General features: G+C 38.4%; 3 protein-coding genes, 1 long non-coding RNA gene and 1 pseudogene across 4 annotated transcripts; 3 read left to right on the forward strand and 2 right to left on the reverse strand.

The window, feature by feature from the left end:
- LOC104728134 overlaps nt 1-2,890 on the forward strand; it is an 8,155-nt pseudogene extending 5,265 nt beyond the window's left edge.
- LOC104723846 (golgin subfamily A member 6-like protein 22) lies at nt 3,207-4,199 on the reverse strand. The gene is made up of 2 exons (XM_010442264.2): nt 3,729-4,199; nt 3,207-3,643 (listed from the first exon to the last, which is right to left on the reverse strand). The coding sequence occupies exons 1-2, from the start codon at nt 4,090-4,092 to the stop codon at nt 3,372-3,374; spliced, it is 636 nt and encodes a 211-aa protein (XP_010440566.1). The 5' UTR covers nt 4,093-4,199; the 3' UTR covers nt 3,207-3,371.
- Nucleotides 3,385-4,408, forward strand: LOC104723845. The gene is made up of 2 exons (XR_757431.1): nt 3,385-3,484; nt 4,192-4,408. It is a non-coding gene; the product is annotated as an uncharacterized LOC104723845 (long non-coding RNA).
- LOC104723847 lies at nt 6,008-7,997 on the reverse strand. Its single transcript, XM_010442265.2, has 2 exons — nt 7,213-7,997; nt 6,008-6,339 (listed from the first exon to the last, which is right to left on the reverse strand). Exons 1-2 carry the CDS (start codon nt 7,924-7,926, stop codon nt 6,214-6,216), a joined length of 840 nt encoding a protein of 279 aa, XP_010440567.1. The 5' UTR covers nt 7,927-7,997; the 3' UTR covers nt 6,008-6,213.
- Nucleotides 11,038-14,170, forward strand: LOC104728135. The gene is made up of 3 exons (XM_010447163.1): nt 11,038-11,235; nt 11,292-12,271; nt 12,361-14,170. Exons 1-3 carry the CDS (start codon nt 11,038-11,040, stop codon nt 14,168-14,170), a joined length of 2,988 nt encoding a protein of 995 aa, XP_010445465.1.

Consider the following 16,652-nt stretch of genomic DNA (forward strand, 5'->3'; position numbering starts at 1 on the left):
AAAACTCTTTTGTCTTCGACGTACTGATTCTAGTTGTTTGGAAACAAGTGATTTCAGGGATGAAGTGTATCCTTTCCTGATAATAAAAGTTCCTGCTAATAGACATACTAATTTGCAAGCTGCAGGTGGCAATTTGGCGTGATGCAAGGAGGAAAAGAGTAGTTATCTCTTTTAGAGGAACTGAACAGGTAGGCTTTTATCTATATCTTCTTAATATTTGAGTTTTCTCTTTCAGTTCTGACAGTCAATATTTCATGTTGTCAGACAAAGTGGAAAGATTTGCAGACTGATCTGATGCTAGCTCCTGCTGGGTTAGTATTGCCTATTTATTCAGCTTCTCTACATTGATTCAGAAACAACTTAATGTTTACATTTTTTGAAGTTTTACTTAGTTATAAACTTATAATTCATCTCTCCTGGACATCTTTTGAATATGTTGCAGTCTGAACCCTGAAAGAATTGGTGGGGACTTCAAGCAAGAAGTACAAGTATGTTTTAAACTCGTGGCATTGATACAAGTATAGTTTATTGAGTTATTGTCTAATGCTGCCTTGGATTTTTAGGTTCATAGTGGATTTCTGAGTGCATACGATTCAGTACAGATAAGGATAATATCGTTGCTCAAAATGGCAATTGGCTACATGTAGGTGCTTCTTATGTTTCACTTTACTTTCCTGTTTTTGGAGAGTTTTTCTTACTTACCTGTTATTTCAATGGTTGCATCCCTTTTTTGCTGTGAAAACAAATATTTGTCATTGTTGAAAATGCCAGTCTGTCTTCTTGTAATATTGGTTCTAGATAAAGTATAATTAATTTTCTCACGAAAATAAATACTGTGTTTGGCTTTTACGTTTACAAGGTCTGTTACAATTTGGACATAATTTCTAATGCATATGCTCTTTCCCCTTTGTCAGAGACGATGTTGCTGGGCATGAAGATAAATGGCATGTTTATGTGACTGGACATAGCTTGGGTGGTGCATTAGCTACACTCTTGGCTCTTGAACTTGCGTCAAGCCAGTTAGCTAAGTAAGTGGTTCGGGAACTCCTGTACTCCTACGTATCACCATGAAAGACATCAGGTTGATGGGCATTTATCAACTTTATTTGTGTATGCTTGCTAGACGTGGAGCAATCACTATTACCATGTACAATTTTGGATCTCCAAGAGTAGGCAACAAAAAATTTGCTGAAATTTATAACCAGGTTATGCTTCTTCTAACTTGAGATGGCACAGCTTCATAATATCTTCTTGATAAATATGTTTTCCATTCTGCACTTTCACAGAAAGTAAAAGACAGCTGGAGAGTTGTAAACCATAGAGACATAATTCCCACAGTCCCTCGCTTAATGGGCTATTGTCATGTTGCTCATCCTATTTATCTAACTGCTGGAGACGTGGTATTCTTACCCTTTGATCGAACATTTTTAATCTATGCCGAGCATTATTTTCAATTTGTCGTGGAGGTGCTGGTATACGTGATTGAAATGATCTATGCTCCTCGTCGTGTTTCCTTGCCTGTTGTCGCTGGAAACATTTTTCAGCTTATGGTCTTCGATTTAGCAACTGTCATTTATTTGATTCTGTCTGGCTTATTATCTTGTGTAACCTGAAAAAACAATATTATTATGTAATAGTGTTTCTAGGGAATGGATGTGACAGCTTTTTACGTGTTACTCTGCATTACGAGCTCTTTCAGTTATGCGTTATGCTTTTTCGGTGTAAGTTGAGTAGACTGGGTGATATAATGTTGCAGGAGAATACTGAGTTCCAAAAAGATGGGTATCATGCTGAGGTTATTGGAGAAGCGACACCTGATATTCTTGTTAGTAGATTTGTAAGTCCTCAAGCACCTAACTTTCTCTGGTTTCTTCACCTATTTCTTTTGATCATCATTTAAGTTTTAATTTTCCTGCTTGTATTTCACATATATTCTGCATATGTTTGTTATTAGGTTATTTTCCATAGCTATCTACTTCCTAGGACCTTAGTTATAGGTTCATATAATAGCTATTCTATTTGATGCCTTCATATACATGTGCGGCACAGACATTTATTCATAGTCGAACTCAATTTTTTTACCAGTTGTATGGTCTGTTTCATTCTATAAATCTCTTTTAGAAGTTAGAATTTTCTACCTATGGGTATTATTCAGAAAACGTAGAGAGGCTTGCTACAATTCTAGTGAGAAATATTACTTAACAAGAAAATGAGTGACATCCTTACGTGAGATTATATGGATGTTATCTTTCAGATGAAAGGTGAGAAGGAACTTGTTGAGAAGATACTTCAAACTGAAATCAAAATATTCAACGCACTTCGTGATGGGAGTGCCCTTATGCAGCACATGGAAGATTTCTATTACATCACACTGTTAGAGGTATGTTATTAGTGCCCATTTAAGCAATTGGTGATAAGTGATAAGTCAAGTACTCAGAAAATACATACCGACTTAAAATTATGGAATATTAATCTCTCACAGGGTAGTAACATTGAAATTAGCTTATTGGAATCAATTTTTGTTGGCAATCTTTTCAGAGTGTGAAATTATATTACAAGAAAGTTGAAGATCAGAACGTTGTTGAAAATGCTACTACTCAATCAGTGAGAGAGGGCTAAGACCATGAGAGCATGTAATGGCTCGCTCCAGCTATATAGGATTCACACTGTATACCATTTACACCAGAAAAGAATCAACTGGGTCGCATTATTATATTGTCACTGGACCACGAAGGAAAGGAATATTGTGTACCAAAATGTAATTATATTTTAGTGACCTGTGGTTCAGTCCTGTAAAGTTAAACATAGACGAAAGGGGACAAGAAAGCTTGGTAGTTATCAAAATATTTGAAAGTGTATAGATGTCAAAAATCTCTTTTGATTTTTACTCTTTCCTCAGGGTCCAGAACTGCTCCTTGAACTAAATTATAGTAGCATCTGGAGTTTGAATATGATACTTTCAGTGCATGCTCAGGGAAACAATGCAGGGAATGTTATTTGTGTCTTACGGCTCTCGACTGTCTTAGTTTCAGCATGACCTGCATCTGTGAACTTTACTAAAGAGCAGTTGCGGGAAAAGTAAGTTATCTCAATCCTTAAGCTTTCTCGATTGTTTTGGAACTTTTACAAGTTTTATGCAGTTCTTAGTTGCACGTAGTTTATACATCATATAGAGTAACCTAGAACTGAGATTGGAAAAAAAACAATTTACCAATAGTTTTGTGTCCATTTTAAATTTTATTGATACCGAAATATATACAACTTCCTTTCGTGTCATGAGACACAAAGTAATGGCTTACTATATCTTGAAGCTTCTTGAGTCTACTTAGAGAGCAATCCCTATGGGAAAGTAATTTGATATGACAAAGCTGTTATTTACACCCATTGAATTTTGCTTTGAATACAGGCAGGTTTCTGGTAGCAGATGACGGTGCCTTCTTGTTCTTCCCGCTGCTACCACCGAGGATACGCAGACTCTGTCTCAGTAAGTCAACCTCTCTTTCCTTCCCAATTCGTTGTTTCTCCATCAAAGCTATTCTCCCCTTGAGTGTCTCAATGGTTTCTCCCCTGACTTTAACTTCCTTCCTGAGTTCTTGAACTGTCTTTGCAACTTCTTCTTGAGGTTTCTGTCTCAGCGCCTCTCCTACGAAAAGAAACAAAAACTCATTTACTTTTCTCAAAAACCAAAACCAAAGTCAAAAGATGAGATTAGTTGTAAAAAGTTTTACCATATGTTGTCTGGATGAGATCATCAAGCTCATTCTTGATAGCGAAATAGAGCTGTTTCCACCTATCCACAGCCTCTTCCCTCACGGCTCTCTCTACACACATCTGTTCCACGACCCATTCCCACTCGCGTTGTTTCGCTTTTGCTTCTTCTTTCTCTTCCATCTTCAGCCTCAGCCTCTTCACTTCCTCTCTCAGTCTCTTCCTCTCTTTCCTCCACTCTTTCTCTGCCGTCTTCAGAGCCACAATCACTCTCTCTTTCTCATCAAGCTCTTTTCTTGTTGGTCTCCATATCTGTTCATTCGATTTCACCTTGATCCGTCTCCTAGAACTGTGTCTCTCCTGCTTGCTTGTAGCACCACCCATGTATTCTAAAATCTAAATATTTCAAAGCTCTTCCTCTCTCTATCTCTGTGGAATTTTTGTTGTTTTCTAATGTCTTTTGTATGTCTATTTTATCTGCAGAGAGGACTCATTTTTTCATTCAATGAAGCGAAATGATTATTTTAGTTGGTGAAGAAAGCTCCACATTGCGGCATTGCAGACGTTATTTATATAATAGTGGCCAAAAGCGTCTTCACTTATCGTCTTATCCTAACACACTACAGTAAAAATTTCGAATGTCTTATAACAAAAACTAATAACACTTAGACTTCATGGTAATTATTCTTCTTTGTCCTGAGTTGATTCTTTTTTTCATGTGGAAACTGAGATAAAAAGACAAAACAAGTTATGGGCAGTCCTCAGGACACAATACTGAATAGGAAACAAGAGAAAAAAGGAATTGAAGTGGTGTTACAGAATATGAAAAGCATTGTTTCTTCAATCTCCAATTAATGGTGTGGGCTTTGATTGTTTGTCACATGCCATCATAAACATGGACCCATACCTATTTACTTCATTTTTTGTTCTTTCCAATATTTATTACCCTCTACACTTAGTTTCTAGGGATAGGTTGCTCTTAATTAGGCATGTCAACTAGGACTAGAGCCCGCGGGTTGGCCCGGCCCGGCCCTGAAAAACACTAGGCTCGGGCTTAAATATATATGTCAAAAAAAAATCGGGTTTTTCGGGTTCAGCCCGTTTGGGCAATAGGGTTTTTCGGGCTTAGCTTGACCGGGCTCGGGCCAGCCCGAAAAGTCCTTAAACAAAAAATTTTGTATCTTTTTGTTAACATTTTTGTTTGATTGCAATATTTGATTAATAATTTATTGTAAATAAAGTTGTAAACTCTAATCCTAGGTTTCATATTTACTTAATTACCATACTTAATACTTTTAAAATTTTTATCTATGATGTTTTATATGAATTATATATTGGTTTATTTGGTTAAAATATCGAAATTTTATTTAGCTTTAAACTATTTCTATTAAATTAAGTTGGTTGTAGTGAATATAGATGAATTATTAAATTTTTGATTGATTTGTTTTATATTACACCTTCAAACACTACTTTTTAAGGCTTATAAGTTTAATTTTTTGATCGGTAAGATAAGCCCGAAGAAGCCCGAAAAACCCTGTAGCCCTGTTAGGGCCGGACTCGGGCTTTGAAATATAGACTCGGAAATATTTCGGACCGGACCGGGCCGGGCTCAAACATATGCGAGCTTTACGGGTTTCGGGCCGAACCGGGCCGGGCCAGCCCGATTGACACCCTACTCTTAATTTCTGGTTTAATTACTTTATTTTTGGTTTAGTTTCTCTCAATATTTGATCTACTTATACAAGTTTTTTTAGTGGATGAGTAGGTGAATATGTTCTGTAAGACAATGGCTATGTATATCTTGAAGCTCGAATTTGGTTTGCTTTCTTTCCTCTTGGAATCCGTTAGAATTAGAATTCATGAATCATGAGTACGGGTTAGCTTTGGATCCTTACAGTATACTTACAGTATACATTTGTGATTAAGTATGATATAAATGAGTATATATCATCTCTGGAGGTAAAATGGTCAACGAATAATAGAGTGATAGAAGACAAAGAAACAAGAAGAAGAGACATACGTCTAATCAGTAATCAGAATTGACAGCGTAGAGTTTGGATAGCTATAATAAAGTGAAGAAGGATAGACTCTATATCTATGAGTTCATTGCCCTCTTCACGTGAACTTCCCTGTTAATTTGGGTTTATTGTCTCAATCCTTTTCATAACTTAAGTGTCGTACTGTCTCAATGAATCATCAAATTTCCGTTATTGGCTTTTGTCTTTGTACAATCTCTTTACAACACTGCCAACTAAGATCAACCCACAAGGCTAATCAAGGTCGGATTCTGCCCGCAACCTTCCAAACCTGCATTATGATATGTATTTCACCAAGCAAGCAACAATATATACACACACACATAGTGCAAACTTACACGCATACTTTGTATGTTTTGGTAACATTTTGAGACTGTCGACTCGTATTTTAATACAATCATATGATACATGCACCCAACCACATTAATCATGCATCTCACATATATTATGCCCTCGATTCACTTATCTTTCACCTTAAACTCATCATGGACCACTGGTTCATACCCACCGAAGATGGGAGTGCTGGCCGGATTATTGGCACACGTTTCACTACTGAGATTGCTTCGTTCCACCGAGCAGCATGATTCGCCACCTTCTGAAGAAGTAATTCATTCAAAAGACAGACAAAACAAGAATGAGATGGTGTAAATGTGTTCTGAAATACTCACAAACTTTTGAAAGATGAGTAGAAGTCAAGCAAAAAAATGAATTTTTGTAGGAAATTACATAAATGATCCGCCAAGTTATTTGCAACCGTAAGTAGGACTCAGACCGGTTAAACTAAAGTGTCAGGTTCCAATACTACTTTTGTCCTTCTTATAGAAAGATAATATTTAATACCAAACAAGAAAATGTTACAAAGAAGAATCAGAAAGCAGATAACCAAAGGCAAAGTCAGAACTAGTCTAAAGACCTATCAACTATCATTTGCCCATAACAAAAGAACATGTCAAACTAAAATGCAAATATATATGATGTTCAATCATAAAAGCAGATAAAACCACATAGAAGAAGCACAACGAGATGGAGATCACTCAGGTGTCTTTCTAACGCCTATCTCTCACCAACTACAGTTTTGCTTCTCCATACCTAGAGCATACATGAAGAACTGAACTGGTGCTATTTCAAAGAACCAATAAGACAGCTTACAAAAACACTTTCTTCATCACCATGGGTCGCTAGCTGCATCTAAACAACTTAGCAAAGAGAAAACTCGCAATAACCAACAACACAAAACTAGTCCCAGGACAAACAGTTTAACTTAACCAACAACCACACAAAAAAGAGATTCTGATCTTCTAAATTTCTACATCAAATCAACAATGACACTACCAAACATGGAACTTCACAGTTAAAGTTGAACTATGAAATCTCATCTCACTCCAAAAGATCGAACAATGACCACAGGGGATCAAGAATTGACATACTCAAAAGAACACTGAACAATCAAGTGGACTGAACTAATTACCTTATCATCCAACAGAACCTTAAGCTGCAGGGTACGGCTTTTCTTCTTCATATTGTACAACCTACGCCCTAACATAACAAAACCCACAAATGCTGCGGCCATGGAGAAAGACCAGATAGGATTAACTTTAAAAACACAATACTTCAACACTTCTATTGGAATTTTCCACCACACAAACCCATTCTCTTCTCCTCCTCCACCACCACCACCACCAGATTTAACAGATGGATCACTAATAGAAACAGAGTTCCCTTCTCCTTCCACCGGATCATTTCCACTAACTAGATCACCTGACAGTAAAGATTCATCCTTTCCCTCACCAGAGCTCATCAAATCCATGTCTTGAACTATAATTTGGCTATATTCAACAATACCCACTTCGCTTCTCTCTAAACCCAACTCATCATCAACTAACCTCTGATCCTCAAGCCGATCACTACTCGAGTCAGACCATAACTCACTAAAATGCTTTGGACCATAAGCAGCATCGTAGGATGGTTCAATCCAGCCAGGACTACCCGACTTAACAGAACCTTCTTCATCTTCCCCTTCTACACGAGGAGACACACCACTCTTGTTCTCAATAGAGAAGTGATCAAACCTGATCATACCATGAGTGGCAACTTCAATCTCCTCCAAGCTCTTCGAATTATCATCCTCAGTGGTAGATCTCAAGCTCTGTAGTACCTCCCAGTCTTGAATCTCTCCTTCCATGTCAAAGTTAGGGTTTTTTTTTTGGGGATCCAATTGAAGAAACCAAAAAGGCGAACGCTTTGTGTGGGGAGCAAAAACAGAACCGATACGTTTCTGTACAGAAACATTTTGGTTCTGGTGATGACGTGGCGTGGTGTAATTGGATAGAGGATGAAATCAAAAGAGTGGTTTCGTTGACGTGTGGGGTTTTGATATCTATTTGGATTGAGAGTGTATGTTGTTACGGTGGGATGCGAGGTGGAGGATCTCTAACCGCTTTTTTTGGCTTATGAGATATGCTCAACTTGAAAATGGAGGGAGAGGAAGCAAACACGTCAAACTGTTGCATATTGTGTAACTGTGAAGAGACATCATTGTTTGATTTTTTACGTAGTATACCAAATCCAAAAAGATGATTAGATGAATATGTTTTTACCAATTCACTTTTTTAAATTTTCTCTTTTAAACCAATTAACCAAGTGATGGATTCATTTTTGAAAAATAACCTAAAAATACACTTCACAAATTTTCAATAAGTTTAAATTTTCTATTTTACATTTTGGATATAGTTTTGAAAGGTAAAATTTAGTATTTTCAAAGTTTGGATCTAATTTTGAAGTATGATGAAGTGAATGAAAAATATTTATAACGTTTTTTTTACAAAAAGTTAGAGAATTTTGTAAGTGTTAGTAGAAAAAAATCTAGGGGAGAAAGTTTAGTAATCTAAATCTCAGAATTTGTGAATAAGAAGAATTACGAGGTGCTTCAAATGGCTCCTTTTCACTTTGATCGGTGGATGGTGTCAATGGTACGTTGGAGCCCAATGGTGGATCCAACCTATCCTTCAGATCTGACTTTCTGGGTTCGAGTGTTGGATGTCCCATTCCAGTTCTGGGCTGAACCAACTTTCCGTAGCATTGGAACTGCTCTGGGGAAGGTTGAAGCGGTCGACATTGATGGCGGAAAGGTTAAAGTTACGGTGAATGGGTTCAAACCTTTGTGTTTTACTACGATGATTGAGTTTTACAATGGGGAGGAAACCATTGTTAACCTGTTTTATGAGCGTCTTCATGGTTTTTGTAAGCATTGCTTCAGTTTATGTCATGATATTGATCATTGTCCACTGCTGAAGCCGGTGGTGGCGGAGGTGTTGCCTCCTTTGCCTAAGGAGGAATATGGTGGTCGCTCTTTATAGAGCTACAAGGGTGCGGTGGTTAAGGACATAAACAAAGGAAAAGGTAAGGTCGTGGAAGGCAAGGGAGGAGCTCAAGTGATGGAACATCTGCGGCATTCTCAAGGGAAACATGGTTCTGGGGTTCAGATTCCGCCTTCTGTTGTTGCTCAGGGTCCATCACGTAAGGTACGAAGGTACCAAAACTATGTTGAGTTTAATGAGCACCGTCACATGATACGGAGTGCAGCTGCGGTTGTTGCTCAGGTTGTGGAGTCGATAGATGAGGTGGAACAAGGTTAGCTTCTTGATTCTAGTGGGCAAACTTCTACTAGGGTTTCTGGTACTGGTGTTCAACCTCCAAAGCGGGTTCAGCGTCCTCTCTTTCAAGAGGGAGAGCAAGAGGTGGGGGAGGTAAGCCTGACTCTGAGCCACTTTTGGCGATGGGGAAGGAAGGCTTGACAGGAGATGCTACTGTTGGTACTACTAGTTTGGCAGTTGACAAAGCTAGTGCTTCGGAGGTGGTGATGTTGGATACTTCGGATACTGTTCAGGAAACAGACGTGGGGGGTCCTGCGGATCCTAATCAAGGTATGGCTAAGGTGCTAGATGCGGAAGAGAGAGAAATTAGGCCTTCAGAGGCTCTCGAGGCAGATAATGTGCAGGGTGTCGCTGTTGCTGGTGCACCTGATGGATTGGCATTAGTTTTTGACATGGTTTCGGCGAATGCAGCGGAGGGTCTCACTGGTATTGGAGAGAACTCTGGAGAGGATTCCATGGATGCGTCGGATCTGGATGATTCCCGAGTTACTGCTGAGCCGGTCTTGGACAAGATCCGTAAGGCCAAAGCAACTTTGGCTTTTAAGGGTGCCGCATCTAAGAAGTTAAATGTGTACTTGAGAACCACCCCAAGGAAGAGGCCTGCACCAAAGACTAATGAGTTGGGTGGTGAGGGTCCAAACCCGAAGAACCAGGAAACGGAGAAGGGAGCTGCTAGTGGGACGAAACCACCCAAACCTAAGGATACCAAATGAAGATTTTAAGCTGGAATTGTCAAGGGCTGGGGAATAAAGCAACTGTTGGTTATCTCAGGGACTTATGGGGGAAACATCGGCCTGATTTTCTATTTCTTTGTGAAACTAGACAATATTTTTCTGTTTTGGAACCTTTTGTTGGTCATTTTGCTTATTCACATTTAAAAACGGTTGAACCTGTTGGTTATAGTGGTGGACTTGCACTTTTTTATAATAATAATAATATTAATGTTTCCATTTTATTTGAGTCCAATAGAATTATTGATGTGGAAGTTACTTACAAAGGCAAATTAATTTATCTCTCTTTTATTTATGGTGATCCGGTACCAAAAAATCGGGACATAGTTTGGGAACGGTTAATAAGAATCGGGTTGAATAGAGATGCTCCATGGTTTCTAATTGGAGATTTTAATGAGTTAATAGGAAATCATGAGAAAAGGGGTGGTACTTTGCGCCATGCCTCTTCTTTTGTATCTTTCAATACAATGATCCGCCATTGTGGCTTACTTGAGTTTCCTGCTCTTGGAGATAGTCTTTCCTGGAGAGGGTGGCGGGATAAGAAGCCGATACGTTGTCGCTTATATCGGGCCTTGGCGAATGAGGTGGCATGATTTGTTTAAAGATTCTTTTACGGACTATTTACTGATGATTGCATCGGATCATAAACCCTTGCTAGCTGTTATTGAGGATAAGAGTCGACGGGGTTGGGGTGGTTTTTAATTTGATAGACGGTGGTTGGATAAGGAGGGTTTCTTTGATGCGGTTTTTGCGGGATGGGAGGATCCGACGGGAGCCAGAACCTCCTCCAATCTGGTAGACAAAATTACCAAATGTCGTCGTGCTATCTCTCGGTGGAGGAAAGAGCAATTACCCTTTGGGCGGGAGACAATTGAGGATATAAAAGCCAAATTAGCGATAGCCCAGGCGATGATACTACCTCGGTTGATGAGCTGGCGGAACTTACTTGGCGGTTACGGGAGGCATATCGGGATGAAGAGGTGTATTGGTATCAAAAAAGCAGAAGTCGATGGATGCGTTTTGGTGACCAAAATACCAGTTATTTTCATGCTCAAACAAAACAAAGACGTGTTCGGAACCGGATTGTTGGTCTCCATGATCAGCACGGTAATTGGATGACGGAAGAGAGGGATATCCAACACATTGCGGTCTCTTATTTTCAGGATCTTTTTACATCCTCGGAACCTTCGGATTTTGCAGAAATGTTAGACGAGGTTCAGCCATCTATTTCGCTCGAGACAAATGAACTCTTAACTCGAGAGGTTACAGAACATGAGGTTAAACATGCACTTTTTATGATGCATCCGGACAAGGCTCCAGGACCAGATGGGATGACTGCCCTTTTTTACCAGAAGGCGTGGGCTACGGTTAAAGCAGATCTAGTGCTTTTAGTCAATTCTTTCCTGCGGAATGGGAATTTTGATAAGAGGCTTAATGTGACAAACATATGTCTTATCGCAAAGGTGGATAAGCCGACAAGGATGACGGAGCTACGACCTATTAGCCTATGCAATGTTGGTTATAAAATTATATCAAAGGTTCTGTGCCAGCGACTTCGCACTGTTTTACCATCTCTAGTCTCGGAAACGCAATCGGCATTTGTAGAGGGTCGCCTAATTTCAGATAATATATTGATTGCTCAGGAAATGTTTCACGGGCTCCGAACAAATCCCTCTTGCAAGGGAAAGTTCATGGCTATAAAAATGGATATAAGTAAGGCCTATGACCGGGTCGAGTGGTCCTTCGTCGAAAATGTACTCAGGCAGTTTGGGTTCTATGAGATGTGGATAACATGTATGTGCTGTGTCAAGTCGGTTCAATACAAGGTTTTACTTAATGGACAAGCCTATGGGTCTATTAATCCTTGTAGGGGTCTACGCCAAGGGGACCCTTTGTCCCCTTATCTCTTTATTCTTTGTACGGAGGTGATTATTGCACATCTTCGGAAAGCGGAAAGATTGAAACTTCTTACGGGTATCAAGGTTTCGACTGCTAGTCCCGCTATCTCTCACCTCTTATTTGTGGATGATAGTCTATTTTTCTGTCGGGCCACGAAGGAGCAATGTGAAGTGGTATTGGGGATTCTCAACAAGTATGAACGGGTCTCTGGCCAACAAATCAATTTCCAGAAGTCCTCGGTCCAGTTTGGACATACGGTGGATTTTGGGCTTAGGGAAGAATTAAAAGGGGTTCTGGGGATCACAAATTTGGGTGGTATGGGTTCTTATTTAGGTATTCCGGAAAGCCTGGGCGGGGCAAAAACAAAAGTTTTTCGTTTGTCCAGGATAAATTGCAAGCTCGGGCAAGTGGGTGGCCGGCTAGGCTTTCATCAAAAGGGGGCAAGGAGGTAATGATTAAGTCTGTTGCTACGGCTGTCCCTACTTTTGTGATGTCCTGTTTCCGCTTATCCAAGACGGTTACGCGGAAATTGACTAGTGCGATTTCTAATTTTTGGTGGAGTTCATCGGGACAATCACGAGGGCTTCACTGGGTGTCATGGGATAAACTATGTAGTGGTAAGGAAGCTGGGGGTTTAGGTTTCCGATGCTTGGATGATTATAACACTGCTCTGTTGGCAAAGCAGCTCTGGCGTTTGATCATGGTACTAGAATCACTTTTTGCACGGGTTTTTAAAGGACGATACTATCGGCATTCTGATCCTTTGGATCCAATTAAATCTTACTCCCCGTCCTATGGGTGGCGGAGTATAGTTTCTGCTCGCTCTCTGGTTAATAAAGGACTTATTACACGAGTAGGATCTGGGGCTACCATCTCTGTATGGACTGACCCTTGGATTCCTGCTCAATCCCCGAGACCAGCATTGAGCACAGGTTCGCCTTTTGATCCTCTGCTCCGAGTTGCAAATTTCATTGATAGGAAATCTAATTCCTGGGATATGGCTCAGCTTACGGCTACGTTTGTACCACAAGATGTTGCTATAATTTCTGCCTTACCGTTGCGACAACCGGATATGCCGGGATGGCACTTTACTAAGTCTGGTAAATATTCGGTTAAATCAGGATATCATTGTCTATGTTCTCATCGGATGGCTCCCTCTGGGCTGAACGTTTTTGGGCTGGATATTACACCTCTTCAGGCCTTTGTGTGGAAGATTAGGTGCCCACCAAAACTTTGTCATTTCATGTGGCAAGTTTTTACAGGTTATGTGGCGGTTACAACTAATCTACGGAAACGTGGTATGAGTTATGATGCCACGTGTGGTAATTGTGGTTTTCAGGAGGAGACAATTAATCATACCCTCTTTGAATGTCTGCCTGCTAGACAGGTTTGGGCTCTGTCGCAGTTCCCGACAGCCCTGGGTGTTTTTCCATCGGCTTCAATTTTCACAAACATGGATTTTCTTTTTTGGCGTTTTACAAATGTTTCGACACAAGAATTTTTCCCCTGGATCTTGTGGTATATATGGAAAACGCGTAATGATAAACTCTTTAGTAATCTGGATTCCAATCCCCTAGCGATCTTGCGGCTAGCGGAAGATGAGGCAAAAGCATCGACTTTGGCTCAAACAGAGGATTTAACGGTCGCATCGGCTATTCCTATTGAGGTTGTTCCCCGGGGAAGCAGGGGCTTCAGTGCTCCTAGTTCTTTGGCGAGCTATATTTGTTTTGTCGATGGTTCCTGGAAAGCAACAGACCGTTATGCAGGAAGAGGGTGGTTCTGCACGTCGCCCTATGGTGACGTCCCCACTATGGGAGCTGCCAACTTTCGCCGTAGTCTGACCCCTCTCCATGCTGAGATTGAGGCCCTTGTCTGGGCCATGCGATGTATGATTGGAGCAGATAACCAATCTGTTGTTTTCCTCACCGACTGTTCCGACTTAGTGAAGATGATGTTTTCGCCTTCCGAGTGGCCAGCTTTTACACCTTACTTGGACGACAGCCAGGCGGATAAAGAGGAGTTTACTTCCTTTTCATTAGTCTACGTCCCGCGTTCTCAGAATGGTAAAGCGGATAATCTTGCGCGACGCGCTCGCACAGTTCCGCATTTAGTTACCTATGTTAATAATGTACTTTCGTATTAGCTTGTTTGAGCCAATCTAGTATTTTTTGTTGTAAAAAAAAAAAAGAATTATGAATTTATTTATGGAATATGTTAGTGATTTAAAGAAATATGATATTGTTAGCATTTAATTTAAAATATATAATTATGTGTGTAACGTTTTTTGACAACCATATATACAGATATCGAATATTTGTTTATGATATTGTTATTAATATTAGCACTAAATCTTTATCTTTATTTGGTAACAAATCACGACGAGAATTGATTATTTCTGTTTGTTTGCAGAGAAATCATACCAAACAAAGATAGAGGTAACCATAATCGAATTTCTTTTGGAGGAGATATGGGAAGATCCGAATGAAGAATTATGGGTTATTTTACACATAGATCTTTACCCGATCCAAAAATAGCTTAGATGATAATTTGACATGTAATTAACTTTAATGAGAGCTTTTATTTTTGTTTATAAAAGAACAATTCATGGGTTCACCCCTAGGATGAACCCTTTTGTTCATTTCTTTTTAATTAAACCAATCAGAATGTAACATGTCATAATACATTTAAGAACTTATTTATTCACTTCTTTATAAAATAAAGAAACAAAATTTGTATCTATTTTAACATTTTTGGAGTACATTTTTGTGTCATCCTTTCTTATCTCTGTATCCAAATAAGTCCCAACTAAATTCTCTACAATCCTTATAACCAAACACATTGATTTCCTTATTTTATAATATTAATTTCCTAAAATTTATCTATCTAATTTAAAGCAATATGTTAGATTAAAATAGAATTCTTCTTTCACTTTTATTTAATCTTATATTTAATTATTTCAATTACTATTTAATACATTAAGTTAATAAAATTTAAGATTTTTTTTAGCATATGATGTGATTTGAATTTTTATAAACGGATATATATTTTAAAAATTGTTTTAGAATTTTTGTAACCAAACAAATATATTTGGATATAGATTATTTCACATTTGAGTTATTTTAATATATAAATAATCTATCTTAACCTTTTTATTAATTACTGTGAGAACACACACATATATAACAATGTAACATCTATATTAAAACTCAAAGAAACTTGATCTATTTATAATATATTCAAAAGTTTTTTTAAAAAAATTGCCCAGTGGTACACCACGGGGTCAAACCTAGTACATTATTATAAAATTAAAAACTCAAACCGCTCTTTTATAAACCCAAACCGGTATATAATTTCATTTTAATTATAAAATTTAAACCTTAACCATCTTATTTGTAAACCCAAACTGACATATAATTCCGTTATAATTGTAAAATCTAAACCCTAACAATCTCATTTGTAAATCCAAACCGACATAAAATTTCGTTTTAATTGTAAAATCTAAACCTTAACCACTTCATTGGTAAATCCAAACCGACATATAATTTCGTTTAAATTATAAAATCTAAACCCTATACACTTCATTTGTAAACCCAAACCGACAAATAATTTCGTTTTAATTATAAAATCTAAACCCTAACCACTTTATTTGTAAACCCAAACCGACATATAATTTTGTTTTAATTATAAAATTTAAACTCTAATCATCTTATTTGTAAACCCAAACCGACATATAATTTTGTTCTAATTATAAAATCTAAACCAAACCAATATTTAGCTTTCCTTAATTAAAAGTACACAGAATTTGTTTCCTTAATTTGTTTTGTTGTTTTAATTAATTTTGATTTAATTTTTAAATGAAATAATGTATAGAAGATTCTGATTGGTCGAAAAGGAAGAAGTGAACAACAAGGTTCACCCTAGGAGTGAACCCAAATTTGTTTCCTTAATTTGTTTTAGTTTTACATGTTCTTTTGTGATGGGCAAATGATAGTTGAAAGGTCTTTAGACTAGTTCTGACTTTGTCTTTCAGGCTTTCAACGGTTATCTGCTTTATGATTCGTCTTTGTAACATTTTCTTGTCTGGTATTAAATATTATGCTTCTATGAGAACATTGAGAAGAAGGCAAGAACTATACAGATTTGCTTGGCTTTCCAGATTTGCCAGTTTTGGCCACTTAAATAACTATACATTTCTGTTGGATATGGGCTACGCCCAATATGCCACTTGGCCCAACAAGACTCACTAATTACAATTTTGGCCCGACAAGATTGGGAGCAAGTCCACTAATTCTCGCAAAGGGCAATCTCGGGAATTCACGACGAAAACCCTAGACACCCTTAGGTCGACAGTCCCCTATAAAAGGAGAAAGCATTTATTGGGATCATCATCTTGACCCGCGGACAATACCTACAGAGCAATACTTTGCATCGAAAACTGTTATTGTCTTTCGTATAATTCGTTCCTATTTTCAGTTCGTCACTTTAAGCTTGCTAGTTCGCTTGTGAACTAACAAGCTCTATCTCGACTTGTTTTAAGTGACGATCTCACGTTTTCCCCGATTAATAAAAGAACTTGCTTGCTCTTTCCCACAAAATCTTTATTTGTTTAAGTTGTGCAATCCCCG

This window comes from Camelina sativa, chromosome 11 (assembly GCF_000633955.1).
Source record: "Camelina sativa cultivar DH55 chromosome 11, Cs, whole genome shotgun sequence".
Lineage (NCBI taxonomy): Eukaryota > Viridiplantae > Streptophyta > Magnoliopsida > Brassicales > Brassicaceae > Camelina > Camelina sativa.